Genomic DNA, 27,638 nt, shown 5'->3' with positions numbered 1-27,638 from the left:
GGGTCCTAAGTGACCTTTCTCTTGAGTGTGTCTGTTTCACAGTAGAGCTTTTTGTAACCATATGGTATAAAATGTATTTCAAGCATACTTCTACCAAAATATATTAATGCACAGGGTACTGAAAGTGTCTAGTAAAGAGTTGGGAATAGAACATAAGCCAGAACAAGGAGTGCTTGTTTCTCTTCTGCATCACTTTTGGTACCACAATAACACTTTTATATTAAAAAAAATCCTAGTGATTGAAAGACTTCCATGGATTATTTTAGTGCCTGTCTGATGACTGTGGGAAAGCTCTAATGGTCTGTTTTCATGTTACTTCATTCTGAGCTGTGAATATCCTAGCAAGATAAGCACTAATAATTATATGTAACACTTCTGCTCTCTAACACTGTAAATGGAAGTAGGTTAAGACTTGGAGTATACATTGAAGGCCTCTCAGTGAAGGTTCCTGTAGGTTGATGTATTAGATGTCTAGTATATTTACATATATATATATATATATATCCTGATATATAGAGTATATGCATATATACTGTCTGATATATTACAGATATATATGCCATGTCTGTTCTTGGACGAATAAATTTCACTTAAGTTATTTCAAAGAAGGGTAGAAAGACAATGTGTTAGATTCTTGAACCGCGTAGTGCAGTATAATTGCACATGATGTACCTAAAACTTCTGATGCCTTTACTCTCCCTTTTTTTTTTTTTTTTTAATAGGACGTATGTTCATATTCTATGGCAATAAGACATCAACACAGTTCCTGAATTTTACTCCAACAGTAATCTGCTCAGATGATCTTCAGTCAAATATCCTTAAATGCAATAGCATCTGTCTGTTCTTTGGTTTTTGTGCTTTATGCAGCACAAAAGTGCAGTAAAGCGGCCAGATCAAGGTTTGGTGTCCTCAGCCATGAAGAAAAGAGTAATTTGCTGAATAACTTGGAAACTTTTGTAGAAAAAAACTAAGTCTTTAGCAGAAATAGAAGATTCTCTCTTTAGAGCTGTGGTTACAGGGAGAGCTTTATCTGTTGAATTGAGGATATATTATCCTGAATAAATATGTAACATGACTCTGTAGCTTTGTCCACTGACGTGAAGCAGCAGAGGCGTAGGTATGATGTCCTTCCAGTCCTGCATTAGCAGATGACTTCTGATTTGAAAGGGAGGTAAAGAAATGTGTGTGCACAAGCATGCCAGTACCTTAAAATAAACTTCTTGTGTGTGTTATATTTGCGCTTAATTCTTGGTATTGACAATTTAGGATTTCTGGGAGAGCATGTAATCTATCTTGTTTGACTCAAAGCATCACTAAGATTTAGATCAAAATGAGATAGTGCTGGAGTTTTTATTTTAAAGTCCAGGCCTTCATACCTTTTTGATGGCATCCTTCTTTTAAGAATATTCCTATAACTAGAAAAAACTTTGGGGTGCTATTGCTTCTTGATGTGTCAACAGGAAAAGAAAATATTTTACTGTATAAGAATTGAGCTTTGGATTTTCAGTAGCAGAGAACCAGCAGATGCAATGTTAATTCCTTTATGTAGTTTGCCATAGAAATTACTATTTTTAAGCTATTAGCTCATTGATTGGTTTTCTTAACTACATCTCATGCCTGAATCTTCAGACAAAACCAGTTGACCCCACAGTGGATGGAGGTGCACAGGTGCAGCAGGTTGTGAACATTGAGTGTGTGTCAGACTTTATGGAAGCGCCAATCCTGAACATTCAGTTCAGGTAAACACAGTATTTTAAAGCTGCTGAATTAATTATGTAAATGTTTAAGTTGGCCTGGGCCTCTGACTGAAACATAGAATAGATGTACAAATTCAAAAGCTGTCTTGGGCAGGTAGGTGACTTTCCCAAAAAGTTGATCTACCAAAGCTTTAAACTACTGAGGGATGGAGGGAAGCAACTTTTGGAACGATAATTTTAAAAAACAAAAACTTACGAAGAAGCAGCTTCTGTTAAAGTGTCCCCAAGACTTCTGTTTCCATTATCTGTATAAAACAGCAATCTTCCCGTTTGCTAAAGAAACCTTGACAGGAATATATGTCATAGATTAATCTCAGTTATTCTTCCAGAAATGAAGAACATAATTTTAAAAAAAAAAAAAAAAAAGAAAAAGGCTTGGATGAAGAATGCACACAGCCAAACCCAGAATCTTATGTCTGCTCAGTGGCAGCCTTTGGGAAAGACTCGTATTTGCAGTCCTGATTTCTGGACTATGTTCTGTTGCTCTAGCCTAAGCTGGAAGTTTTTTTAATTAGTGTATTTTTCACAAGAATCTGTCTTCGCCCCCTTGCTAGGTGCTATCCAAAGGCATAAGTACCTATGCTGAAATTGAGTGACATCCTCATAAGAAGCTCTACCAATTCACTTTCATGTTCTGTCTAGGTAGAGCAGATAAAATCATTTAATGGTGGATTAAAATTTGCAGCTTAGAAATCACATGATCTGCCATTTCTTAGTTAAGACAGTTGATAACACTTTTTAAGTCATTGAGTAGTTGTACCTTAGTATTCATCCTCAATTGCTTGGTTGATACACACCGAGACTGCTGACAGTTTGTACTACATGCCCCATGTTCTGTCTGTTCCGCATACAGGTATGGTGGAACATTTCAAAATCTTTCAGTAAAGTTACCCATCACACTGAATAAGTTTTTTCAGCCTACAGAGATGTCTTCTCAAGACTTTTTCCAGCGTTGGAAGCAACTGAGCAAGTAAGACCCTGTTTATGATTAGGCTTGGGACTTTTCGGGGGGGTCAAAGGGAAGAAAAAGGTTTACTGTGAATGCAGCTAGTGCAGCGACCCATTCTGTACTTAATGCCTGTGAGTTAGAACCTCCCCCAGTACAAGTAGTACAGATAGCTGTTAAATGATGCTGTGAATTACACGATGCACGAAAGTATTCATCTGTGCTTTGCCTTGCAGTCCTAAACAAGAAGTACAGAACATCTTTAAAGCAAAACACCCAATGGATGCAGAGATCACAAAAGCAAAGGTGGGTAGTAGCATGGTATTTCAAATTTCATAGTATAAAAGTAGTGGTATAAGCAGACTTTGCCTGTCTTGGTTTTTATGGCGCTTGTCTATGTGGTGTAACCAGGCCTTGGCAGGCTGGGTTGGACGGACTGTTTCTCAGTATGGCTCGAGTTAGATATAGTCTTCAACAGCAGCTGGAAACTTAAAGCTATTTATGAAAATGTGAATTCCATGCTTAAGGCTTGGAGTATCTTCTGCTTTAATTTGTACTAGATTTGTGCTAATTTCAAAAGAAAACAAGATAGTATTGTGACTTTCTGTAAAGGTGACTGCCTTCAGCAGAATAGAGACAATGAGAATAAGGCAGGGAAGCCTGCATCATAATTAAACAGGGGAGAATTAAGTGGCATGAAAATTATTTCTCAGTTGTTTTCCAAAGAAATCTTACTTCAGGAACAGCTCAATATCAGGAGTCACTGTCCTTTTAAAAGTTCCCATTGTAATAAAATTGGTATTGGGTAGTTGCTAAAGTTCTATAATTTCTTGAACACTTCCCATAAAAACTAAGGAGTCTCCTATTTGACTTGCTATTTGGTTGTGGCTGTGCTGGGGTAGACTGTCAATTCCATTAGTGATCAAGGTTACTTGGAACTGCTGTCCTTCTGTCCCCACTACATCTAAAAATCTTCTGGGTTTCTTTGATAGATAATTGGCTTTGGATCTGCCTTGCTCGAGGAGGTAGATCCCAACCCTGCTAACTTTGTTGGTGCTGGTATCATACATACAAAAACTACTCAGATTGGATGCTTGCTGCGTCTTGAACCCAACCTGCAGGCACAGGTATCTGTTTCTGTATCTACAGTTTAAATATAAGTTCTTGTTTGCACTAAATAAGAATGTATATATGTGAAAATCCTTAAGGTGTTTTAGAATTACTATTGCAATAGCTAATTGTGACTGCAAACTAATAAGGAGATTAAACTTTAGCAGCTGGTCCTGGCCTAGCTTGGTAAGCTACTTTTCAATAGTAATTCTTTTCCCTGTTGTAAGGGGTCACTGTGTTATTCTAGACTGTCCACAGAGCGTCATCCTCTCTTGAAGGTTGGAAACATTAGGTTTTTCCTTTTATGCACCTTGGACAAGGTTAAGTACAATTGTCTGTCATGTTAAATTAATGGAAGAATGCTGTGGCTAAAAGAAAACATTAGCACGTGGACACACAGCTGATAATTTCTTTCCTCTGACTCAAAGTCTCTTGATAGAGCTTTTATCTAACTTCATTGAGGCTGTCTTGTCTCATATGGCAGTAACCATTTGTCTCTTAAAAAATAAGTTCTGGGTGATGGGTCTCCTGTTTTCTGATCAAGTTGTCGTGAATAGTCCAAAGACTCCTTAGGAACACTTTCTTCCCTTAAAGGCAAAAACAAATCTTGGATATCACCTTCCTATTAAAAGCTGAGAAATAGCAGAACAATGTTTGTTTCTGTTGTTCCAACAAGAAATTCGAGACTTACTCCAGCCTGTACTTTGAAAGAGCTGTATTACTTGATAGCTGGCTGCTTCTGAATGTTTTAACTTAAGGTCATTTCCTACCAAATCTAACAAAGCCGAGTGGTGACTGGTTATCTGTGCAGTTCATTTAACATCAAACTATGTTTTAAAATAAATAAATAATGAGGTATTTTATGTTCTTTTCCAGATGTATAGGCTCACACTACGAACAAGTAAAGAAGCTGTATCTCAGAGATTATGTGAATTGCTGTCAGAACAATTTTAATATTAACCGTCATTGTTTTGTTTTTCCATTTATATCATTGTTATCATACTGCAAATAAATGTCTTGTACATCACTGTCTGAGTACTGCAATGTTAACCAATACCAGCTCCCTGCCTTAATAGGACTTGTCCCTTGTTTGAAATGAAGACTATAAAATGTACAGTGTGGGGAAGTGGCTTTTTATATTAAAAATGGCTTTTGTGTCCATTACACAAAGGGTGGGAGAGCTGTCTTGTGCTCAGTTCTTGCAGAGGTCAGGCTTTTAAATGTATTAAAGGGAAACTAGTTGGATGTGATTACTAAGGATTTCAACTGGAAATGGCTAGTAACATTCTGCCTTAGTGCCTTTAATAGGTACTGCCTTTGCTCTGAGCTAAAAGAAACCAACATAATGCAGCTCAGTAAGATTAATTTGGATGTTAATATAAAGCCAAAATGACTGAGAGCTATGAAGTCAAGAGTCAGCTTCTTGTTGCATGGCTTCTGTTTTAACTGAATTCGTAACTGTTTTGAAAACATTGCCACAAGTTCTGGATTGGATGAAATGGGCAGATTATAAGATGTATTTGAATCTGGTTTAAGTGCGCACTTATGCTGAATGTCACTGATTTTTGTTGCACGTGAAAAATACCACAGGACCAAACTCTTAATTTAATAATCTTGTAATCCTTTACACCTTTTCTTCTACTTTTTGAAAAGTGGATGCAACACAAAGGCTATTCTTAATCTTTCTGCTTATCTCAAGTAATGAGATAAGCTTCTGTGGCAGGCGGTGAACCAGTACTTACTTGTACATTATTAGTCAAAAAGAGGTTAAAAAGTCTGTTCTGTGGTTTCTGTTTTCATCAGATTTAGCAAATAGCAGTCCCGATGATGTGATATAACTGAATGCAGAGAGAATGGGTTCTGATCACTGTGGTATTGTATAAAAACAGAAGAGGGAAGAAACAGGCCCTTCAAGGCTGTAAGGCATGCACTTTTTTTTTTTTTTTTGCAGACATAGATCTAATTTTAAACATTATTTTTTTCCCCAGTGTACAGTCCTGACAGAACTCAATTGGTTGAACAGCTGATACCTGAACAGTTTCTTGTCTGTCAGTGGTGATGAAAATATCCAGCATGCTGTAGGAGGTTTGTGTTGGTTTCTTCTAGATAAGAGTAGAAAGGCTGAAAATGTTCAGCTTTTACAGTGGCTTTTACAACCAAAGCCTTTGTAGTTTGTTCCACATCAGCCAGCAAACTCTTAGCAGCTTCCCTGCAGAAATAATTGGACATAACTTTGGTTTACATCCTTCAAGCCTTCAGATGCCCCAAAGGCTACTAAAGCAAGGCACGTGAGGCACTGCAGTTAGAAACTGTGGGCAGTTATCAGCGAGGTAGCACTGGTCAGGGTGAACCAACAAGTCAGCTGCTGCTCACATTAAAAGTGAATCTCTTATCAAGACTCCCTGAAGGTTATTTAAAGGAAGCCTGTGACTGTCTCACAATGCGTACAGCCAAGTTTGTCCATGCAATGAAGATTTCAAGTAACAGTAATGAAGTTGAAACTGCACATTTGAATGAGGTTCCTGTTGTGCTGCCTGGTGCACTCTGGAGACAGGAGTCTACATGGCTGAATGTGCCTTGCTCCCCCTCGCCCTGTGCTTCAAGTTAAGTGACAGAACTGGATGATTCTCATCTGGTTCAGTTTAGGGCCAGTGGTCACACTTGAATGCCAGTGAAAAGTGAGGAACAAAGCTTTTTGCTCCAGCAGTGGTTGGTAACTGTGGATGTTATGACTGAAAGCTTGTCTATGGACCAGGGTTTTCTGAAAGTTTTCTTGAGCAATTGGCCCTTCGGTAGCCTTTCAAGTAGCTAATCAAAGCTCAAATCGCGAAAATGGTCTTTGAAAAATCTTCATGAGGATTTCCTGCAGTCAGGTTGGGCAGTTGAAAAAAAAATGCTACTGAACTACCTTGTGTATTTTGTCTTTCGGACACAGTAGGTCCCTTTACTAGTCCCATGATCTTGTCCCTGTGCTATTGGCTGCTGCGTTGAAAATCTGATGTGCAGAGCTAAGCTCTGCAAAAGGGAGTTTTAGCAGGGACAGAGGAAGAGCTGTTATTTCATCTTTTTTCAAATCATGTTGTACATCTGTCCCTCTGACAGCATTCTGTGCCCTCATTAAAGGACACCTTGAGACATGCTGTACTACTTAGCTTTGGTTCAAGCTGTGCTAAAATGTGCATTAAACATCAAGGAGGGGGGTAAGGGGAAGTGTCTTTTGCGTGGTGGCTGTATTAAGCTTATGACTGTTCACATTTTGTGTTAGATGATGTCAGCTCAGCGAAGCCATGGGCAGAACAGTGAACAAACTAAGGACAAATACTTGATGATTTTTTTTTTTTTTTTTGTGAATGATGGTTGATTTACCAAAGTGATGTATCCTTTCAAGCAGACAAAGTAACTTTCTGCAGTAAACAGTGTTATTGTTTTAAAGTACAGTATTTTCGGGCGTTGACATGTGAAAATAACTGAATAGCAAGACAGATAGCATATGTGCATTCTTGACCTACACTCCAGTATGTAACATTTATGGTGATTGTCTTATTTGTATAAAACAAAAGTTCTGTCAAATTAAGTGGAGAATTTTCATATAGAAGACTATATATTAGACAATATATTCATCAGAACATGCGAAGATTAAATAAATGATTAGAACAGTAATCAGATTGTCCTTTTTTGTCTGGGGAAGTGGGAGCATAAAGAATTTGCATAAAATGGTTGATTTGTGCAAAATGTTATGGAACAAAACTTTTATATGTAATGTTAAAAATTTTTGTTGCAGGTGACTAGTGGATTGCGTGTAGTTCAGTCTTACCTGGTCCACAGACTTCTCGTCCCCCACAGAGTTGGTTTTTAATTGTCACATGTTATAACTTACAATTCTGCTGTTTCTTGATGGAAAATCTTTCCCATTGTCTTTAACACTAAGTATACCAGCAGTGTATGCTACAATAAACAGGTGTAACTCAACAGAATACTTTTTCGTACCTTTAACAATTGCTGTGTTTACATTTGCTCTTTGGACTTCAGTTTATTTCAAAACAGCGGTTTTGTTGTTGTTTCCATTAATCTACAAGGAGCTGATGCCCCTTTACATGGCTTCTCATGTGCTGCCTTCCATTTTACTGCATTTGAACAGTTGAGTAAGGTAGAGTCTATAAAAGCATGCACCAATATTATACAGAGACAGGATTTATGAAGAGTTGGGTGTCTTTGTAAAAGAATACTTAAGTGTTCAGGTACTTTTTCAGTTATTTGACTCAAACTTTATGCTTCAGATTCTTAGAACTCCTTTAAAACTTGCTTTTAAAAAAACCCACCTAGGCACTATGAGCTTCTTTACTCTCATACAGCTTTTTCTCAAATGAATTGCAAACAGAAATCACTTGTGTGAACTACCTGTCTTCTGTTAAACTTGCAGTCTGGTTCTGGTGATTATTTTGGACTCTTAGACTTCTTCCAGAAAAATGCTCTGCAAACTACCACCTCATCCAGAACTCACTGCACGCCTACGTTAATGGTGTTTTTGGAAGTGTTAATTGAATTCACAAACCCCACCACACTGGGGGTGTATTTAGAAACCCCACTGCAATGAGCTCTTTGGTTCATGTAGCACCTTGCTTTGAGAGCAGCTGTGTGCTGATGATGACAAAAGGAACTGCTGAATCCAGTTTCAAAGAGGAAGGAAGAGCACACCTCAGTTGCCTCTTCTCCCTGTTTGTGTAGTAATGGGCTACTCTACAGCTTCTAGTTCAACTGTAGTGAAACTTATAGACTATTTTCAGTTTAAAAAAAATATTGGTCAAACAATGAGAAATGAGTTAACAAATTCAATTCCTTCTACTTTATTTGAAAATCAAATTTCTATTATTGCACAGTGCATTGGCAAACTTTTAGCCTCTGGTTAAATATTGCCCTGAGCAAGGCCAGACCATCTTGGACATGGTCTTCCCTCCCATCCCCCACTCATCTTTTTTTCCTCTGCCCCAGGATTAGGCATAATTTATCATTCAGTGAACTTCACTGACACTCTAGGTAGCTGCTCAGGAAGTCTCCTGGCAAGGCCAACCTTATAATCAATACAGGAGAGAACTCCCAGCAATGAGCAGTCACTGCAGAAGTGTTAATTTAAGTTCTAATCAGCATATAATTAAAAAAAAAAAAAAAAAATCTGTATCTGAGGCAGTCTGGAGGACTGGCTAGCGTATGCAGCTGTCAAAGTCACAAACACAGCCACTAAATATGATTATTTCTGTAATAAGCCTTTTTCCAGGGTTATCTGGATCTTGGCATGGTAGCTGGAGTTCCTTCTTTTGAAGTGCAAGTGGCATACAGCAGCCACATATTGTGTTGACCATCATGTTTTCAACATTCAACCTGTTTGGAAGACAGGGAGGACCAGTTAGGACTTGTATGTAGCTTTTTCGTCTCTACTCAGGAATTGATAGATTGTGACCAGTCCTTCTACAAGATATGTAGAAGCAGTTCAACCAGATGGTGCTGTGCCATTTAGTAGTACTGTAAAATGCAGAAAAAGTGAAACAAAAGCAAATCCTGGGGGTTGTCTGGAGGATTAACAGGCTTATAATATTTTTAAAGACTTGGTTATTTAAAATCTGTACTTGGTTAGCCCTGAAGTCAAAATGCTCGTTAAAGTTCTTTAATGTTTGGCAATAACATGCCAAAATGCAAGATGGAGAGAGAGGAGGAAGAAAAAATAATGCAAGTAGAGCTCTTTAAAAGCCTCGTAGCTTTTTTTAAACAAAATACTTGAACATCATTTCTTTTTATCTCTGTATGTTTAGAGGAAAGAGCACCATTCTTAGCTTAAGGGTTCTACCAATCTACACAGACAGTGCAGCAATTCACTCTATTTTAAGTTCTGATGATGACTTTTACTGCAAGAGGAGTTCAGGTATATTGAGCTTTTGCCTTCCTTTTTAGGGCTGAATTTTTGAAAGGCTTATAGATGTTAGGCTGCAGACCTCACTGGAAAATAATATAATTTGATTTCCTCATTCTCCTTAAACATCACTGAAAATCCCAATGTAAATATTTCAATCTCAAAGCTGTGCACTGGAATAGCTATAGTTTGTAAAAAGGTTTCTGGTACAATCTGTTAGTAAAGATGTTAAATCGTACATGATTCTTTTGCACAGTTCATGGAGGAGGGGAGGAAAAAACCACCACCTCCTTTTTCTTCTTCCTCTGAAATGCAAGTACCAGCATCTAAGCTGATGACTGAATAGTGTTATTTACTGGCTGTGAGGTCAGTTAACAGATAATAACACTTGCACAGTTTTTGTTGCTCTAACAGGAATAAAGCACAGGTTAAATAAATGATAGCTTGAATAAACAGATAAGAATTAGATTCTCTTCCAACAATACTGTTATTCTTAGTTGCTTTTCTGACCATGTTCGGCCACATGTTTAAGAGCCACTGTGCTGCCAGACTTGCTCCTATCTTATATTTTTAGTCAGTGGGAAGTTGCATAACTGTAGGCTAGAATTTGGCTGCAAGTGGTTCCCTTCAGCTAAGGGAACTATAAACTCATGGGGAGAAACTATTTGCTGTAAAAATGGCAGTAAAGCGGAGAAAAGTCTGCATGACTTCCATTAAAACAAACTATGTTAATCACTACTTTCTTAGTGATTCTGACAAATGTTAAAGCTCCTCTAGGCCTAACAGCCCTTTTGAGAACTCTGAAGATACAAAGCTGATCACTCAGTTTTCAAAATGCTGGGGGACAGCTGAGCTCACTTTGAAAGGAAAAGATTTTTGCTTCGGGATTAAATTAATTATTGTAAAAACAAAACCTTTCACTGCCTTGAACATACGTGTTTCCTGAATATACTATTTGCCAAGATTACTGGAAGTATCATAGCAGTTCTAACTTTTTTTTCTAAAATAAATGTGAGCCCTGCAATAGTGCTGCAGCTGAATTCAAGATTATTAGTTTTACTGAAACCATGATTTCCTGCCTGAAATACCTTTCAGTCTGTGCAGTTCTGCTTGCTTGTTAGGAGACTATCACACTTTTAATAGTAAAATGCCCCTGAGTTACACTATCAGGAAAACACTGGGAGGCACTTGAAATTACATTATGTGCTTAGGTGAGAGAAATGCTTTGGTTTACTCTCTCGGTTGTTTGAAAATGGGTATTTAGTAGCCTAACTGACCTTTTCCATCTTCTAAAAACCTGCAGCTTTGTCAGTCTATGCACTGGCCTCTGTTATTTAAATCTTGAGGAAGCGAGAAGACATTCATTGTTTAAACTGCAAATCTCTCCATGCTAATTTACCCAATTACTGCTCATAGACTCTTTCTAGTTAGCTGGCTTGTACTGCGAGAGTACATTACTGGATACATACCAAACACACACATTTTTCTGCTTGAATTATAAAGGAGCGGTAGTTAACAAATAATAGTGCTTAAAATTGCTAAATAATAAAATGAAACAATTGTATCTGTGCTACAGAAGTTCTCAAATATCCTTACTTTGCTGAAGATGGACATGATCCTTCACATCGGACCAAAGTGACGTTTACAGAACAGCCTTTGTAAGTTATTGTGTCTTCGTATTCAACCTCTCTACAAATCTCTGTCAAATGTAAAAAGAAAAAATAATGATAGCAGAAATTTGCCATGGTCTTTTAGAGTGACTTTGCTGGATCTAAAAGCTTCTGTACTGAGTTTCACAGAAAACCATTCCTTTTGCATGACTTAAGTGGGACTGAGGGATAATTGACAAGTCACAAGGGAATAACACAGCAAGAAAAGATTTAAATTAGGCACTCAAGTTGTGTAAGATAGGGGGGCTCAGGAGCACAACTAAGAAAAACCAAGCAGCTGGAAAAACAAAAAAAGTAAGAGACTTTGAAGTGCAAATTGTGTCCAAGAGGAAAAAACTCTAATCCACTGATGAGAACATACAGATGCAAATAAAACAATCATCTGGCTAATTCAGCTGGAATTATTTCTGGTCCATAAATTCCTTAACAGGTTTGACATATCAGAAGAATGCAAATATTTGCTCTTTAAAGGAGTTATTTCTAGACATACTGTATAACTGTCAGTCAAAAGCTCATACCTAAAATGCCTGCCCCCCGCAAATTTCTTTCCTTCTTCCTTTACTAGATACAACACACAGTGCTACCTGTCAGGTAATAATTATATGTACTGACACTGCATTTTTTTTCTGGTCATCTCTTGACTTAGTGAGATGTTAAGCCCTGTATTCATACAAGTTGATTGCAGGCCTAAGCTGTCCAAAGAGTTGAAGAGTTGAAAGATTATTGTGTTTAAAAGTTGCTGTATTAAGGAATACAAAGAGGTTAAGAATACTACAAAGGCAGTTTATGCAGGCATCTCTCTTGCACTCTGTCCTGTACTATGTTCTTTGTGCACACTTAGGTTCCTCGCTTGAAGAAAGATTATGGATGGAACTTGAATGCTGATTATTTTTCAGTTAATACTATAGTATGAATTTGACAGTTCATCACTGGAAAATAAGGAAACTAACTGGACAAAAGGGTAAGGTCCTGTCCTCCATGTGTATCTCACAATCAAAGCTTAGAACTAGACAAGCATTTAACCTCTAACCTTTCATTCTGGGCTGAAAATTAAAGTGTTTTGAAAAGTATTGCTAATACTGTGAAAGACTTGGAAGCACCTGAATTGCTCATTCAGGGCTGAAAAATGTGCAGAGAAGAGAAAACAATTCATAGGCAATCCTCTGAACTCGTGAAACGAAGAATAGGAGGCACTGCCTGTTAATTGCAAGGAACTAACCTGGTAATGGTATGGTTGGGAAGGTACCGTTATGAAGCACTTTTCTTAGAAAACGCAAATGAATGAAAACCAAAGCAGGCACCAAAACAGATTACAGATTATTAGGGAAAATCCTTCTGCTTACAAAAGTTCATACTTAGATTCCCTTTCTGTGAGGTGAAAATTGCGGGCATGTGGGGGAAGGAGGGTCAAAGACAGTGGAATAGAAAGCACCGCACATCACTGTGTTAGATTGCCATTTCCTGATGTGCATCTGTTCCACCAATTTTAGCCTGCTTTCTGCTAAAAAGGTTGAAATTGAGCTGTTTGGTACTGCATTATTTGGGAATAATAATGGGAATGGAAGACAACTATTAAGCTTTGAATATATTGAAATAAAAGCTGTGTTTCTGCATGGAAGGGAATGGGGGATAACTAAATAATCTAAACATCTTGAAAAAGGCAAAAAGTTGAAGGGGGAAATATCTCCTGTGTGCTTCAGGAAATTCATGTTTTCCGTACAGATTTCTGAGCTTTTTAATAGTATTGTTTTCATAATAGAAGGGTGGCCTAGTGTGTTTAAAAAAAAAAAATCAAGTCACATTAACTAAACGAGTAAGAGAACTGCTTTATATGAGAGGATGAATGACAGATCGTGCATTCAACTGCTTGCTCTAGGCACACTCTCAATGCACAATTCTACCATGCCTCATGGCTGATTTCTACATGCTGCACTCTGCAGACAAGGTTAATTGTGAAAATGCAGATGAAACAGGTCTCTGCTACAGATGACTAAACCTATTCTTATATAGTGATGGTCACATTGCCGTTTAAGAGAAGTAGTTAATCACAAATACAGTTTCTTTAGTTGACTTTTTGGGAACCTGTATATAAATCAGTTTTGTGGAGTAAGACTCAGCAGATGACCTAGTTGGATGAATGCGGTGTTTTATGCTTTTTTTGTTGCTGTTAAGGACAAGGATATGCTTCTGGTTCAGTTGATCTGATTGTAATGGAGGAATGATGGACTTCACATGAAGGTCCAATATGATTAAGGAAATGGAATACAGGTTTGATAAAAGATTTTGGATGCTTGCCTCAAAGACAAAAAAGATGCAAATACTTACAGTCCCTTCATTATCAAGCAGTGCAGAAAAGGGTAAGCCTCCAAGAAAGCCACATACCTCCCATAATTCTTGAAAAAGATGATGGAGCAAGTGAAGATAGTAACTTGTCTGAGGTGAGCTTTCTTTAGGAGGTATGCAAACAGAAAAGGAGGACAAACAGTGAAAGTAGTATGTGACAGTGAAAATGGAACAATAATAGGGAAGAAGGCAGTACGATAAGGGTAAAGTACACTTTTCCAATAGCTTCTCTCTTGTATGTTGAACTAACCTAAAACAGAATGTAGTGAGTAGCTGAAATTCAGAAATTAACTCTTCTCTGGACCCCCTAACAGTGGTTAAAACAAACATACAAAAAAATAACCACCTAGGAAATCCTACTTCTGCTCACAGATTGAAATACACATCATTCATTCTTTCTTCTTTTCCTTAAAAGGGTTAGTCTGTATTCCAGGAGGTGCTGAATGAAAACTGTTGTCTTCGCTCTTTCTTCATAGAAGTAGAAACTACAGTTCTGCTACCCATATGGAATACCACTATAAATGCATAGGTATCCCCTGTGCATTCACACCAGTGTTCCTGATTGCTATAGCGTAGTTCTTAAAGTAGGATAGTTCTGTTTCAGAGCAGCAGAGAGACCAGTTGGAGTCTGTGGGCCTTTCTTTCCAAGTTATGCAGGAACTGTTAAGAGTGTGGTATTCCTTCAGTCACTGCATGTTAGGTTATAATTATGCTCAGGAACCAAAGACAATCACTGCACCTAGAAAACTGAGAAAAAGGTACTCTGCAAAGAAGGTACCAGTGAACTTCAAGTGTGAAAAAAGACAGTATGAGAGAGAACGGGAGGACTGCAAGATTCAAAGGATGGTCTGTCCAGATAAATGATGTCTTTAACAGCTTAACTGGGATTTTAAGATAAGAAACACTCTTGATTGTACAGCTCTCATTCTGATCTGCATCTTGTTATCACTCTTAAGTCATCTTTCTTCATGTGTACATCAGCATATATTTAGGAGCCTGCAGTTATAAACACAAGGACATTCAGAAAGCTACTCTACAAAAAAAAAAAAAGACTACAGAAAAGAAAAAAAATGGAGCAATTGTGTATATATATTTTTTGGTTATGATATCACTTGTAATATTTCAGAAGTATTCATATGCTGATGAAAATATAGGGCTAAAAGCTAAAAGATGATATACAAAATGATACATTACCTTGTGGCACTGTTACTGATCTAGCAGAAGCCAAGGATGTTGTGAGTTTGGAAGTGAAAAAAGGAGATGATGTGACGCGGGTGGTGGTTGGTGTCGTTGTTTGCAATGAAGTCCTTCGAACTGATGGGATTTCTGTAGAAGCACTAGTAATGACAATGGGAGCAAAAGTAACTCTGGTAGATAAGACACTTGGTATCATAACTGGAGTTGACTTGCCAGAGATACTGGTAAGAATTCTTATAGATGAAGTTGGGCCACGTGAAGTAGAGGCACTGGTAGTGTTTGCGGAGAAAGAAAGAAATGTGGTACTCCTTGTAGACCTAAAGGTTGAAGGAGAAAGGGTTGCAGATGCAGGCTTGGGTGTAGTCGTCGTGGGAGACTCAGTTGAGACTGTGGACGGGGGGGCAAATGGCAGGCGGGTGCTGAGCGGCGTGCTGGAGGCCGAGGTGGTGGGAGGAGAGCTGGGGATCCGTGTTGTCCTTGTCAGCGGCACTTTGGGGCTGGTCTCTCTGGACACAGAGGTCTTGGAGGTGCTGCTGGCAGACGTGGCCGGCGTGGTTCTCCGCGTGGTCACAGGCGGCACGGTTGGCTTTTTGTGGGTGACGGCTGTTGGGAGGAAAGCGCAGCATGACTGACAGTGGCAGGGCAAGAGGCGGAAGACAAGCGAGGCGAGCGGTTGATCCCGCACCAAACCCTGCTTGGGGGGCAGTGACTAGAAAGGCAGGACTGGGCCCCTCCGAGTCTGGGGAGGCACAGAGGGAGGCGTGGGGCAATGCCTGGGGCCATGTTCCTCCCCGTCCTCCTCCTCTCCTCAAACGAGGGGCAGGAACTGGGCCTGAGGGATGCCCACCAACAAGCGAGCTCCTTCTGCCTCTTCCTGCAGCTCCTGAACAAGGAAGAAGAGCCTCCATGGACGCGTGTGGCTCCCGCCAAGCGGCACGGAGAAGGTACCATCCACCTGCTCCAGGCTGGGTGGGGAAGGCTCTCTGGCAGAGGCCCGTGGCCCAGGGAGAGACCCCGAAGGGTCACGGGCAGAGGACACAGTCAGGGGCAACGTGCGGGCCGGGTCCAGGACCCTTCCAGGTCCAAGGAGTCCCAGGGCCAAAGGCAAGGGGGAACGGAGCACAGCTACGCTAACCAGAAGCCCCTGCGGCACGTGCTGCTGGGGAGAGGAGGGCGTGAGCTGCAAAGAAGCAGGCAGAGCAGCAGGAGGGCAGGAGCGAGGCTTACTGGGAAGCGATGGGCTCGGTGGTGTGGAGGACACAGTGGAGGAAGGGGAAGCAGCAGACGACGGGAGGGGGCTCGTTTTGGCCGTGGAGGGTGCCGAGGACTCAGCTGGGAGTGTCTCTGTTGAAACCCTGGTCGTGGCGGAAGAGGCTCTGGACGTTAGCGTTGTAGGCGTGGGCTTTGGCCTGGTCGTCGTGGGAGACTCGGTTGAGACTGTGGACGGGGGGGCAAATGGCAGGCGGGTGCTGAGCGGCGTGCTGGAGGCCGAGGTGGTGGGAGGAGAGCTGGGGATCCGCGTTGTCCTTGTCAGCGGCACTTTGGGGCTGCTGGTGGGGCTGGTCTCTCTGGACACAGAGGTCTTGGAGGTGCTGCTGGCAGACGTGGCCGGCGTGGTTCTCCGCGTGGTCACAGGCGGCACGGTTGGCTTTTTGTGGGTGACGGCTGTTGGGAGGAAAGTGCAGCATGACTGACAGTGGCAGGGCAAGAGGCGGAAGACAAGCGAGGCGAGCGGTTGATCCCGCACCAAACCCTGCTTGGGGGGCAGTGACTAGAAAGGCAGGACTGGGCCCCTCCGAGTCTGGGGAGGCACAGAGGGAGGCGTGGGGCAATGCCTGGGGCCATGTTCCTCCCCGTCCTCCTCCTCTCCTCAAACGAGGGGCAGGAACTGGGCCTGAGGGATGCCCACCAACAAGCGAGCTCCTTCTGCCTCTTCCTGCAGCTCCTGAACAAGGAAGAAGAGCCTCCATGGACGCGTGTGGCTCCCGCCAAGCGGCACGGAGAAGGTACCATCCACCTGCTCCAGGCTGGGTGGGGAAGGCTCTCTGGCAGAGGCCCGTGGCCCAGGGAGAGACCCCGAAGGGTCACGGGCAGAGGACACAGTCAGGGGCAACGTGCGGGCCGGGTCCAGGACCCTTCCAGGTCCAAGGAGTCCCAGGGCCAAAGGCAAGGGGGAACGGAGCACAGCTACGCTAACCAGAAGCCCCTGCGGCACGTGCTGCTGGGGAGAGGAGGGCGTGAGCTGCAAAGAAGCAGGCAGAGCAGCAGGAGGGCAGGAGCGAGGCTTACTGGGAAGCGATGGGCTCGGTGGTGTGGAGGACACAGTGGAGGAAGGGGAAGCAGCAGACGACGGGAGGGGGCTCGTTTTGGCCGTGGAGGGTGCCGAGGACTCAGCTGGGAGTGTCTCTGTTGAAACCCTGGTCGTGGCGGAAGAGGCTCTGGACGTTAGCGTTGTAGGCGTGGGCTTTGGCCTGGTCGTCGTGGGAGACTCGGTTGAGACTGTGGACGGGGGGGCAAATGGCAGGCGGGTGCTGAGCGGCGTGCTGGAGGCCGAGGTGGTGGGAGGAGAGCTGGGGATCTGCGTTGTCCTTGTCAGCGGCACTTTGGGGCTGGTCTCTCTGGACACAGAGGTCTTGGAGGTGCTGCTGGCAGACGTGGCCGGCGTGGTTCTCCGCGTGGTCACAGGCGGCACGGTTGGCTTTTTGTGGGTGACGGCTGTTGGGAGGAAAGTGCAGCATGACTGACAGTGGCAGGGCAAGAGGCGGAAGACAAGCGAGGCGAGCGGTTGATCCCGCACCAAACCCTGCTTGGGGGGCAGTGACTAGAAAGGCAGGACTGGGCCCCTCCGAGTCTGGGGAGGCACAGAGGGAGGCGTGGGGCAATGCCTGGGGCCATGTTCCTCCCCGTCCTCCTCCTCTCCTCAAACGAGGGGCAGGAACTGGGCCTGAGGGATGCCCACCAACAAGCGAGCTCCTTCTGCCTCTTCCTGCAGCTCCTGAACAAGGAAGAAGAGCCTCCATGGACGCGTGTGGCTCCCGCCAAGCGGCACGGAGAAGGTACCATCCACCTGCTCCAGGCTGGGTGGGGAAGGCTCTCTGGCAGAGGCCCGTGGCCCAGGGAGAGACCCCGAAGGGTCACGGGCAGAGGACACAGTCAGGGGCAACGTGCGGGCCGGGTCCAGGACCCTTCCAGGTCCAAGGAGTCCCAGGGCCAAAGGCAAGGGGGAACGGAGCACAGCTACGCTAACCAGAAGCCCCTGCGGCACGTGCTGCTGGGGAGAGGAGGGCGTGAGCTGCAAAGAAGCAGGCAGAGCAGCAGGAGGGCAGGAGCGAGGCTTACTGGGAAGCGATGGGCTCGGTGGTGTGGAGGACACAGTGGAGGAAGGGGAAGCAGCAGACGACGGGAGGGGGCTCGTTTTGGCCGTGGAGGGTGCCGAGGACTCAGCTGGGAGTGTCTCTGTTGAAACCCTGGTCGTGGCGGAAGAGGCTCTGGACGTTAGCGTTGTAGGCGTGGGCTTTGGCCTGGTCGTCGTGGGAGACTCGGTTGAGACTGTGGACGGGGGGGCAAATGGCAGGCGGGTGCTGAGCGGCGTGCTGGAGGCTGAGGTGGTGGGAGGAGAGCTGGGGATCCGCGTTGTCCTTGTCAGCGGCACTTTGGGGCTGGTCTCTCTGGACACAGAGGTCTTGGAGGTGCTGCTGGCAGACGTGGCCGGCGTGGTTCTCCGCGTGGTCACAGGCGGCACGGTTGGCTTTTTGTGGGTGACGGCTGTTGGGAGGAAAGTGCAGCATGACTGACAGTGGTAGGGCAAGAGGCGGAAGACAAGCGAGGCGAGCGGTTGATCCCGCACCAAACCCTGCTTGGGGGGCAGTGACTAGAAAGGCAGGACTGGGCCCCTCCGAGTCTGGGGAGGCACAGAGGGAGGCGTGGGGCAATGCCTGGGGCCATGTTCCTCCCCGTCCTCCTCCTCTCCTCAAACGAGGGGCAGGAACTGGGCCTGAGGGATGCCCACCAACAAGCGAGCTCCTTCTGCCTCTTCCTGCAGCTCCTGAACAAGGAAGAAGAGCCTCCATGGACGCGTGTGGCTCCCGCCAAGCGGCACGGAGAAGGTACCATCCACCTGCTCCAGGCTGGGTGGGGAAGGCTCTCTGGCAGAGGCCCGTGGCCCAGGGAGAGACCCCGAAGGGTCACGGGCAGAGGACACAGTCAGGGGCAACGTGCGGGCCGGGTCCAGGACCCTTCCAGGTCCAAGGAGTCCCAGGGCCAAAGGCAAGGGGGAACGGAGCACAGCTACGCTAACCAGAAGCCCCTGCGGCACGTGCTGCTGGGGAGAGGAGGGCGTGAGCTGCAAAGAAGCAGGCAGAGCAGCAGGAGGGCAGGAGCGAGGCTTACTGGGAAGCGATGGGCTCGGTGGTGTGGAGGACACAGTGGAGGAAGGGGAAGAAGCAGACGACGGGAGGGGGCTCGTTTTGGCCGTGGAGGGTGCCGAGGACTCAGCTGGGAGTGTCTCTGTTGAAACCCTGGTCGTGGCGGAAGAGGCTCTGGACGTTAGCGTTGTAGGCGTGGGCTTTGGCCTGGTCGTCGTGGGAGACTCGGTTGAGACTGTGGACGGGGGGGCAAATGGCAGGCGGGTGCTGAGCGGCGTGCTGGAGGCCGAGGTGGTGGGAGGAGAGCTGGGGATCCGCGTTGTCCTTGTCAGCGGCACTTTGGGGCTGGTCTCTCTGGACACAGAGGTCTTGGAGGTGCTGCTGGCAGACGTGGCCGGCGTGGTTCTCCGCGTGGTCACAGGCGGCACGGTTGGCTTTTTGTGGGTGACGGCTGTTGGGAGGAAAGTGCAGCATGACTGACAGTGGCAGGGCAAGAGGCGGAAGACAAGCGAGGCGAGCGGTTGATCCCGCACCAAACCCTGCTTGGGGGGCAGTGACTAGAAAGGCAGGACTGGGCCCCTCCGAGTCTGGGGAGGCACAGAGGGAGGCGTGGGGCAATGCCTGGGGCCATGTTCCTCCCCGTCCTCCTCCTCTCCTCAAACGAGGGGCAGGAACTGGGCCTGAGGGATGCCCACCAACAAGCGAGCTCCTTCTGCCTCTTCCTGCAGCTCCTGAACAAGGAAGAAGAGCCTCCATGGACGCGTGTGGCTCCCGCCAAGCGGCACGGAGAAGGTACCATCCACCTGCTCCAGGCTGGGTGGGGAAGGCTCTCTGGCAGAGGCCCGTGGCCCAGGGAGAGACCCCGAAGGGTCACGGGCAGAGGACACAGTCAGGGGCAACGTGCGGGCCGGGTCCAGGACCCTTCCAGGTCCAAGGAGTCCCAGGGCCAAAGGCAAGGGGGAACGGAGCACAGCTACGCTAACCAGAAGCCCCTGCGGCACGTGCTGCTGGGGAGAGGAGGGCGTGAGCTGCAAAGAAGCAGGCAGAGCAGCAGGAGGGCAGGAGCGAGGCTTACTGGGAAGCGATGGGCTCGGTGGTGTGGAGGACACAGTGGAGGAAGGGGAAGCAGCAGACGACGGGAGGGGGCTCGTTTTGGCCGTGGAGGGTGCCGAGGACTCAGCTGGGAGTGTCTCTGTTGAAACCCTGGTCGTGGCGGAAGAGGCTCTGGACGTTAGCGTTGTAGGCGTGGGCTTTGGCCTGGTCGTCGTGGGAGACTCGGTTGAGACTGTGGACGGGGGGGCAAATGGCAGGCGGGTGCTGAGCGGCGTGCTGGAGGCCGAGGTGGTGGGAGGAGAGCTGGGGATCCGCGTTGTCCTTGTCAGCGGCACTTTGGGGCTGGTCTCTCTGGACACAGAGGTCTTGGAGGTGCTGCTGGCAGACGTGGCCGGCGTGGTTCTCCGCGTGGTCACAGGCGGCACGGTTGGCTTTTTGTGGGTGACAGCTGTTGGGAGGAAAGTGCAGCATGACTGACAGTGGCAGGGCAAGAGGCGGAAGACAAGCGAGGCGAGCGGTTGATCCCGCACCAAACCCTGCTTGGGGGGCAGTGACTAGAAAGGCAGGACTGGGCCCCTCCGAGTCTGGGGAGGCACAGAGGGAGGCGTGGGGCAATGCCTGGGGCCATGTTCCTCCCTGTCCTCCTCCTCTCCTCAAACGAGGGGCAGGAACTGGGCCTGAGGGATGCCCACCAACAAGCGAGCTCCTTCTGCCTCTTCCTGCAGCTCCTGAACAAGGAAGAAGAGCCTCCATGGACGCGTGTGGCTCCCGCCAAGCGGCACGGAGAAGGTACCATCCACCTGCTCCAGGCTGGGTGGGGAAGGCTCTCTGGCAGAGGCCCGTGGCCCAGGGAGAGACCCCGAAGGGTCACGGGCAGAGGACACAGTCAGGGGCAACGTGCGGGCCGGGTCCAGGACCCTTCCAGGTCCAAGGAGTCCCAGGGCCAAAGGCAAGGGGGAACGGAGCACAGCTACGCTAACCAGAAGCCCCTGCGGCACGTGCTGCTGGGGAGAGGAGGGCGTGAGCTGCAAAGAAGCAGGCAGAGCAGCAGGAGGGCAGGAGCGAGGCTTACTGGGAAGCGATGGGCTCGGTGGTGTGGAGGACACAGTGGAGGAAGGGGAAGCAGCAGACGACGGGAGGGGGCTCGTTTTGGCCGTGGAGGGTGCCGAGGACTCAGCTGGGAGTGTCTCTGTTGAAACCCTGGTCGTGGCGGAAGAGGCTCTGGACGTTAGCGTTGTAGGCGTGGGCTTTGGCCTGGTCGTCGTGGGAGACTCGGTTGAGACTGTGGACGGGGGGGCAAATGGCAGGCGGGTGCTGAGCGGCGTGCTGGAGGCCGAGGTGGTGGGAGGAGAGCTGGGGATCCGCGTTGTCCTTGTCAGCGGCACTTTGGGGCTGGTCTCTCTGGACACAGAGGTCTTGGAGGTGCTGCTGGCAGACGTGGCCGGCGTGGTTCTCCGCGTGGTCACAGGCGGCACGGTTGGCTTTTTGTGGGTGACGGCTGTTGGGAGGAAAGTGCAGCATGACTGACAGTGGCAGGGCAAGAGGCGGAAGACAAGCGAGGCGAGCGGTTGATCCCGCACCAAACCCTGCTTGGGGGGCAGTGACTAGAAAGGCAGGACTGGGCCCCTCCGAGTCTGGGGAGGCACAGAGGGAGGCGTGGGGCAATGCCTGGGGCCATGTTCCTCCCCGTCCTCCTCCTCTCCTCAAACGAGGGGCAGGAACTGGGCCTGAGGGATGCCCACCAACAAGCGAGCTCCTTCTGCCTCTTCCTGCAGCTCCTGAACAAGGAAGAAGAGCCTCCATGGACGCGTGTGGCTCCCGCCAAGCGGCACGGAGAAGGTACCATCCACCTGCTCCAGGCTGGGTGGGGAAGGCTCTCTGGCAGAGGCCCGTGGCCCAGGGAGAGACCCCGAAGGGTCACGGGCAGAGGACACAGTCAGGGGCAACGTGCGGGCCGGGTCCAGGACCCTTCCAGGTCCAAGGAGTCCCAGGGCCAAAGGCAAGGGGGAACGGAGCACAGCTACGCTAACCAGAAGCCCCTGCGGCACGTGCTGCTGGGGAGAGGAGGGCGTGAGCTGCAAAGAAGCAGGCAGAGCAGCAGGAGGGCAGGAGCGAGGCTTACTGGGAAGCGATGGGCTCGGTGGTGTGGAGGACACAGTGGAGGAAGGGGAAGCAGCAGACGACGGGAGGGGGCTCGTTTTGGCCGTGGAGGGTGCCGAGGACTCAGCTGGGAGTGTCTCTGTTGAAACCCTGGTCGTGGCGGAAGAGGCTCTGGACGTTAGCGTTGTAGGCGTGGGCTTTGGCCTGGTCGTCGTGGGAGACTCGGTTGAGACTGTGGACGGGGGGGCAAATGGCAGGCGGGTGCTGAGCGGCGTGCTGGAGGCCGAGGTGGTGGGAGGAGAGCTGGGGATCCGCGTTGTCCTTGTCAGCGGCACTTTGGGGCTGCTGGTGGGGCTGGTCTCTCTGGACACAGAGGTCTTGGAGGTGCTGCTGGCAGACGTGGCCGGCGTGGTTCTCCGCGTGGTCACAGGCGGCACGGTTGGCTTTTTGTGGGTGACGGCTGTTGGGAGGAAAGTGCAGCATGACTGACAGTGGCAGGGCAAGAGGCGGAAGACAAGCGAGGCGAGCGGTTGATCCCGCACCAAACCCTGCTTGGGGGGCAGTGACTAGAAAGGCAGGACTGGGCCCCTCCGAGTCTGGGGAGGCACAGAGGGAGGCGTGGGGCAATGCCTGGGGCCATGTTCCTCCCCGTCCTCCTCCTCTCCTCAAACGAGGGGCAGGAACTGGGCCTGAGGGATGCCCACCAACAAGCGAGCTCCTTCTGCCTCTTCCTGCAGCTCCTGAACAAGGAAGAAGAGCCTCCATGGACGCGTGTGGCTCCCGCCAAGCGGCACGGAGAAGGTACCATCCACCTGCTCCAGGCTGGGTGGGGAAGGCTCTCTGGCAGAGGCCCGTGGCCCAGGGAGAGACCCCGAAGGGTCACGGGCAGAGGACACAGTCAGGGGCAACGTGCGGGCCGGGTCCAGGACCCTTCCAGGTCCAAGGAGTCCCAGGGCCAAAGGCAAGGGGGAACGGAGCACAGCTACGCTAACCAGAAGCCCCTGCGGCACGTGCTGCTGGGGAGAGGAGGGCGTGAGCTGCAAAGAAGCAGGCAGAGCAGCAGGAGGGCAGGAGCGAGGCTTACTGGGAAGCGATGGGCTCGGTGGTGTGGAGGACACAGTGGAGGAAGGGGAAGCAGCAGACGACGGGAGGGGGCTCGTTTTGGCCGTGGAGGGTGCCGAGGACTCAGCTGGGAGTGTCTCTGTTGAAACCCTGGTCGTGGCGGAAGAGGCTCTGGACGTTAGCGTTGTAGGCGTGGGCTTTGGCCTGGTCGTCGTGGGAGACTCGGTTGAGACTGTGGACGGGGGGGCAAATGGCAGGCGGGTGCTGAGCGGCGTGCTGGAGGCCGAGGTGGTGGGAGGAGAGCTGGGGATCCGCGTTGTCCTTGTCAGCGGCACTTTGGGGCTGCTGGTGGGGCTGGTCTCTCTGGACACAGAGGTCTTGGAGGTGCTGCTGGCAGACGTGGCCGGCGTGGTTCTCCGCGTGGTCACAGGCGGCACGGTTGGCTTTTTGTGGGTGACGGCTGTTGGGAGGAAAGTGCAGCATGACTGACAGTGGCAGGGCAAGAGGCGGAAGACAAGCGAGGCGAGCGGTTGATCCCGCACCAAACCCTGCTTGGGGGGCAGTGACTAGAAAGGCAGGACTGGGCCCCTCCGAGTCTGGGGAGGCACAGAGGGAGGCGTGGGGCAATGCCTGGGGCCATGTTCCTCCCCGTCCTCCTCCTCTCCTCAAACGAGGGGCAGGAACTGGGCCTGAGGGATGCCCACCAACAAGCGAGCTCCTTCTGCCTCTTCCTGCAGCTCCTGAACAAGGAAGAAGAGCCTCCATGGACGCGTGTGGCTCCCGCCAAGCGGCACGGAGAAGGTACCATCCACCTGCTCCAGGCTGGGTGGGGAAGGCTCTCTGGCAGAGGCCCGTGGCCCAGGGAGAGACCCCGAAGGGTCACGGGCAGAGGACACAGTCAGGGGCAACGTGCGGGCCGGGTCCAGGACCCTTCCAGGTCCAAGGAGTCCCAGGGCCAAAGGCAAGGGGGAACGGAGCACAGCTACGCTAACCAGAAGCCCCTGCGGCACGTGCTGCTGGGGAGAGGAGGGCGTGAGCTGCAAAGAAGCAGGCAGAGCAGCAGGAGGGCAGGAGCGAGGCTTACTGGGAAGCGATGGGCTCGGTGGTGTGGAGGACACAGTGGAGGAAGGGGAAGCAGCAGACGACGGGAGGGGGCTCGTTTTGGCCGTGGAGGGTGCCGAGGACTCAGCTGGGAGTGTCTCTGTTGAAACCCTGGTCGTGGCGGAAGAGGCTCTGGACGTTAGCGTTGTAGGCGTGGGCTTTGGCCTGGTCGTCGTGGGAGACTCGGTTGAGACTGTGGACGGGGGGGCAAATGGCAGGCGGGTGCTGAGTGGCGTGCTGGAGGCCGAGGTGGTGGGAGGAGAGCTGGGGATCCGCGTTGTCCTTGTCAGCGGCACTTTGGGGCTGCTGGTGGGGCTGGTCTCTCTGGACACAGAGGTCTTGGAGGTGCTGCTGGCAGACGTGGCCGGCGTGGTTCTCCGCGTGGTCACAGGCGGCACGGTTGGCTTTTTGTGGGTGATGGCTGTTGGGAGGAAAGTGCAGCATGACTGACAGTGGTAGGGCAAGAAGCAGCAGGGGAATGAGACGGACAGTTCCCAGGCAGAAGCACTGGGTGGGGGGCAGTGACTAGAAAGGCAGGACTGGGCCCCTCTCAGCCTTCAGAGAAAAAAAGAGGGTCTGGGGCCCTCAGTATCTCCCATCCCATTTTTTTTTTTTTTTTTTTGCCAAGAGAAGCGAGAAATCCTTTTGGTCTGAACGGTGCACCCCAATAATTGAATTCGATCTTGATCTTTTGGGGGGCCCCAAGTGTAGCATAGGAGCCTCCAATGTTGTGTGTGCCCAAGGGCCATCAGATAATGTATTATCAGCCTGCTCCAGACTGTGCTGGAATGGGTCCATTGGAGACCCAACGGGTCCAATGCTATTGGACAGACAGGCACAGGCTACGGAAGACTCTTAGCTCTCTCTGAACCAGAGCACTCACCTGTTACTACTTTACTAGTTGGAGTCTTAGCTCTGGTTGGCTCCCTTGCTACAAAGAAAGGGATGAGAGAAAAGAATGGTTGAGTCCTGGGAAAATGCCTAGGGAAAGCATGTTGTGGCACCTCCTCAAAGGAGGGTGTTCTTGTTGGCATCAAGAACACTTGGACGTGGGGAGCCCGACGGGTTTGAGTGTGATAGGCGCAGCTGGAGTGCGAATGTACGTTTGCCTGCCCGCCCTCCACTACTGATTTTTCCACAGCCTTGGTCAGCATCTGGCATCCTTAGCTAGGTGGCAGAGTTCTGGCTTTTTTTGGCCAGTGCTTGTCAAGGGTGTGTCTGGACCTGGGCACCCCTTTGTCAAGGGCATGTCTTGGCCTCTGTCCCTTCCTTTTTTTCCCAAAGCTGTCCTGAACTTCCCAGAACTGTGTTGAACTGGAAACAGGAGACGACTTTCCCCTCTCATTGCCTTCTCTTCCCTACCCTGAGTGTTCTAAGGACAGCACTGCAAGGCGGAGGGGGAGGGAGTGTATGTAAGCTGGCCTCTGGCAGCTGGGTGCAAGGGTGGGAGCTGGCAGGGGTCTCTACCCCAGAGAAGGCCTGTGGCCCAGGGAGAGACCCCGAAGGGTCACGGGCAGAGGACACAGTCAGGGGCAACGTGCGGGCCGGGTCCAGGACCCTTCCAGGTCCAAGGAGTCCCAGGGCCAAAGGCAAGGGGGAACGGAGCACAGCTACGCTAACCAGAAGCCCCTGCGGCACGTGCTGCTGGGGAGAGGAGGGCGTGAGCTGCAAAGAAGCAGGCAGAGCAGCAGGAGGGCAGGAGCGAGGCTTACCGGCATGCGATGGGCTCAGTGGCGTGGAGAACACAGTGGAGGAAGGGGAAGCAGCAGACGACGGGAGGGGGCTCGTTTTGGCCGTGGAGGGTGCCGAGGACTCAGCTGGGAGTGTCTCTGTTGAAACCCTGGTCGTGGCGGAAGAGGCTCTGGACGTTAGCGTTGTAGGCGTGGGCTTTGGCCTGGTCGTCGTGGGAGACTCGGTTGAGACTGTGGACGGGGGGGCAAATGGCAGGCGGGTGCTGAGTGGCGTGCTGGAGGCCGAGGTGGTGGGAGGAGAGCTGGGGATCCACGTTGTCCTTGTCAGCGGCACTTTGGGGCTGCTGGTGGGGCTGGTCTCTCTGGACACAGAGGTCTTGGAGGTGCTGCTGGCAGACGTGGCCGGCGTGGTTCTCCGCGTGGTCACAGGCGGCACGGTTGGCTTTTTGTGGGTGATGGCTGTTGGGAGGAAAGCGCAGCATGACTGACAGTGGCAGGGCAAGAGGCGGAAGACAAGCGAGGCGAGCGGTTGATCCCGCACCAAACCCTGCTTGGGGGGCAGTGACTCGAAAGGCAGGACTGGGCCCCTCCGAGTCTGGGGAGGCACAGAGGGAGGCGTGGGGCAATGCCTGGGGCCATGTTCCTCCCCGTCCTCCTCCTCTCCTCAAACGAGGGGCAGGAACTGGGCCTGAGGGATGCCCACCAACAAGCGAGCTCCTTCTGCCTCTTCCTGCAGCTCCTGAACAAGGAAGAAGAGCCTCCATGGACATGTGTGATGCCTTCCAAGTGGCAGGAGGAAAGTATGGTCTGCCTGCTCCAGCCTGGGTGAGGAAGCACCGTAAGACTGGCTAAGGTAGGCAATGGCATAAGTCATGGGCAACTCTTACCACCCTCTCAACTGGAGCACTCAGCTATCTGGGACTCGGTGTAGAGTGCAGCTTGGGCTCCTTGCAAAGAAGGCAAGTATGGGTAAGAATGAGTGAGACTTGGGAAGGTGCTTAGGCATAATAGAAAGTGACGCTTCCTCAAAGGAAGCTGTCATTTTTGGCACAAGAACACCTGTATGTGGGCACCCCAACAGCACCAGGTGGGAGAGATGTGGACTGGGGGAGAGTGCACACCTCTCCCCATAGCAGACTTCCCTGTGCTGTATACCAGCCTCTGGCATCACTTGCTAGCCCAAGCAAAACAGGTTGTGATAGTGCTTCCACAGAGCTGTCCTTGTTGGCATACTGGGAACTTGGCACTCTAAGGCGTAATTTCCTTTTTTTGTAGATAGGATTTATATTTTTGGGAGAGGTTGTTGCAGTGGCTAGGGGGAACATTCACTCTGCCATATTTG

The 27,638-nt window shown here is 49.1% G+C and overlaps 2 protein-coding genes across 7 annotated transcripts in view; one reads left to right on the top strand and one right to left on the bottom strand.

Annotated features, from left to right (window-relative positions):
- AP2A2 (adaptor related protein complex 2 subunit alpha 2) overlaps positions 1-7,473 on the top strand; it is a 52,251-nt gene extending 44,778 nt beyond the window's left edge. For 5 of the 6 annotated variants that reach the window (XM_064513160.1, XM_064513161.1, XM_064513159.1 and 2 more), the window contains one exon: positions 723-1,693. In XM_064513160.1, the coding sequence (XP_064369230.1) occupies positions 723-883 (161 nt within the window). In that variant the 3' untranslated portion in view covers positions 884-1,693. Of the gene's footprint in view, positions 1-722; positions 1,740-2,610; positions 2,728-2,939; positions 3,010-3,695; positions 3,831-4,689 lie in introns of those variants that run through there. The other variant, XM_064513164.1, reaches the window with a different exon arrangement.
- A 1,538-nt stretch (positions 7,474-9,011) lies between these two features.
- Positions 9,012-27,638, bottom strand: part of MUC6 (mucin 6, oligomeric mucus/gel-forming) — a 54,770-nt gene continuing 36,143 nt past the window's right edge. Inside the window, exons 31-43 of the mRNA XM_064513333.1 lie at positions 26,318-26,755; positions 24,589-25,026; positions 23,527-23,964; positions 22,465-22,902; positions 21,415-21,840; positions 20,365-20,790; positions 19,315-19,740; positions 18,265-18,690; positions 17,215-17,640; positions 16,153-16,590; positions 14,923-15,528; positions 11,312-11,414; positions 9,012-9,189 (exon numbers count right to left, since the gene is read on the bottom strand). Of these exons, the coding sequence (XP_064369403.1) occupies positions 9,012-9,189; positions 11,312-11,414; positions 14,923-15,528; positions 16,153-16,590; positions 17,215-17,640; positions 18,265-18,690; positions 19,315-19,740; positions 20,365-20,790; positions 21,415-21,840; positions 22,465-22,902; positions 23,527-23,964; positions 24,589-25,026; positions 26,318-26,755 (5,207 nt within the window). The remainder of the gene's footprint in view (positions 9,190-11,311; positions 11,415-14,922; positions 15,529-16,152; positions 16,591-17,214; positions 17,641-18,264; positions 18,691-19,314; positions 19,741-20,364; positions 20,791-21,414; positions 21,841-22,464; positions 22,903-23,526; positions 23,965-24,588; positions 25,027-26,317; positions 26,756-27,638) is intronic.

This window comes from Dromaius novaehollandiae, chromosome 5 (genome assembly GCF_036370855.1).
Source record: "Dromaius novaehollandiae isolate bDroNov1 chromosome 5, bDroNov1.hap1, whole genome shotgun sequence".
Classification (NCBI taxonomy): Eukaryota; Metazoa; Chordata; class Aves; order Casuariiformes; family Dromaiidae; genus Dromaius; species Dromaius novaehollandiae.
Note: the sequence above shows the minus strand (reverse complement) of the source record. Positions and strands in the feature narration are given on the sequence as shown.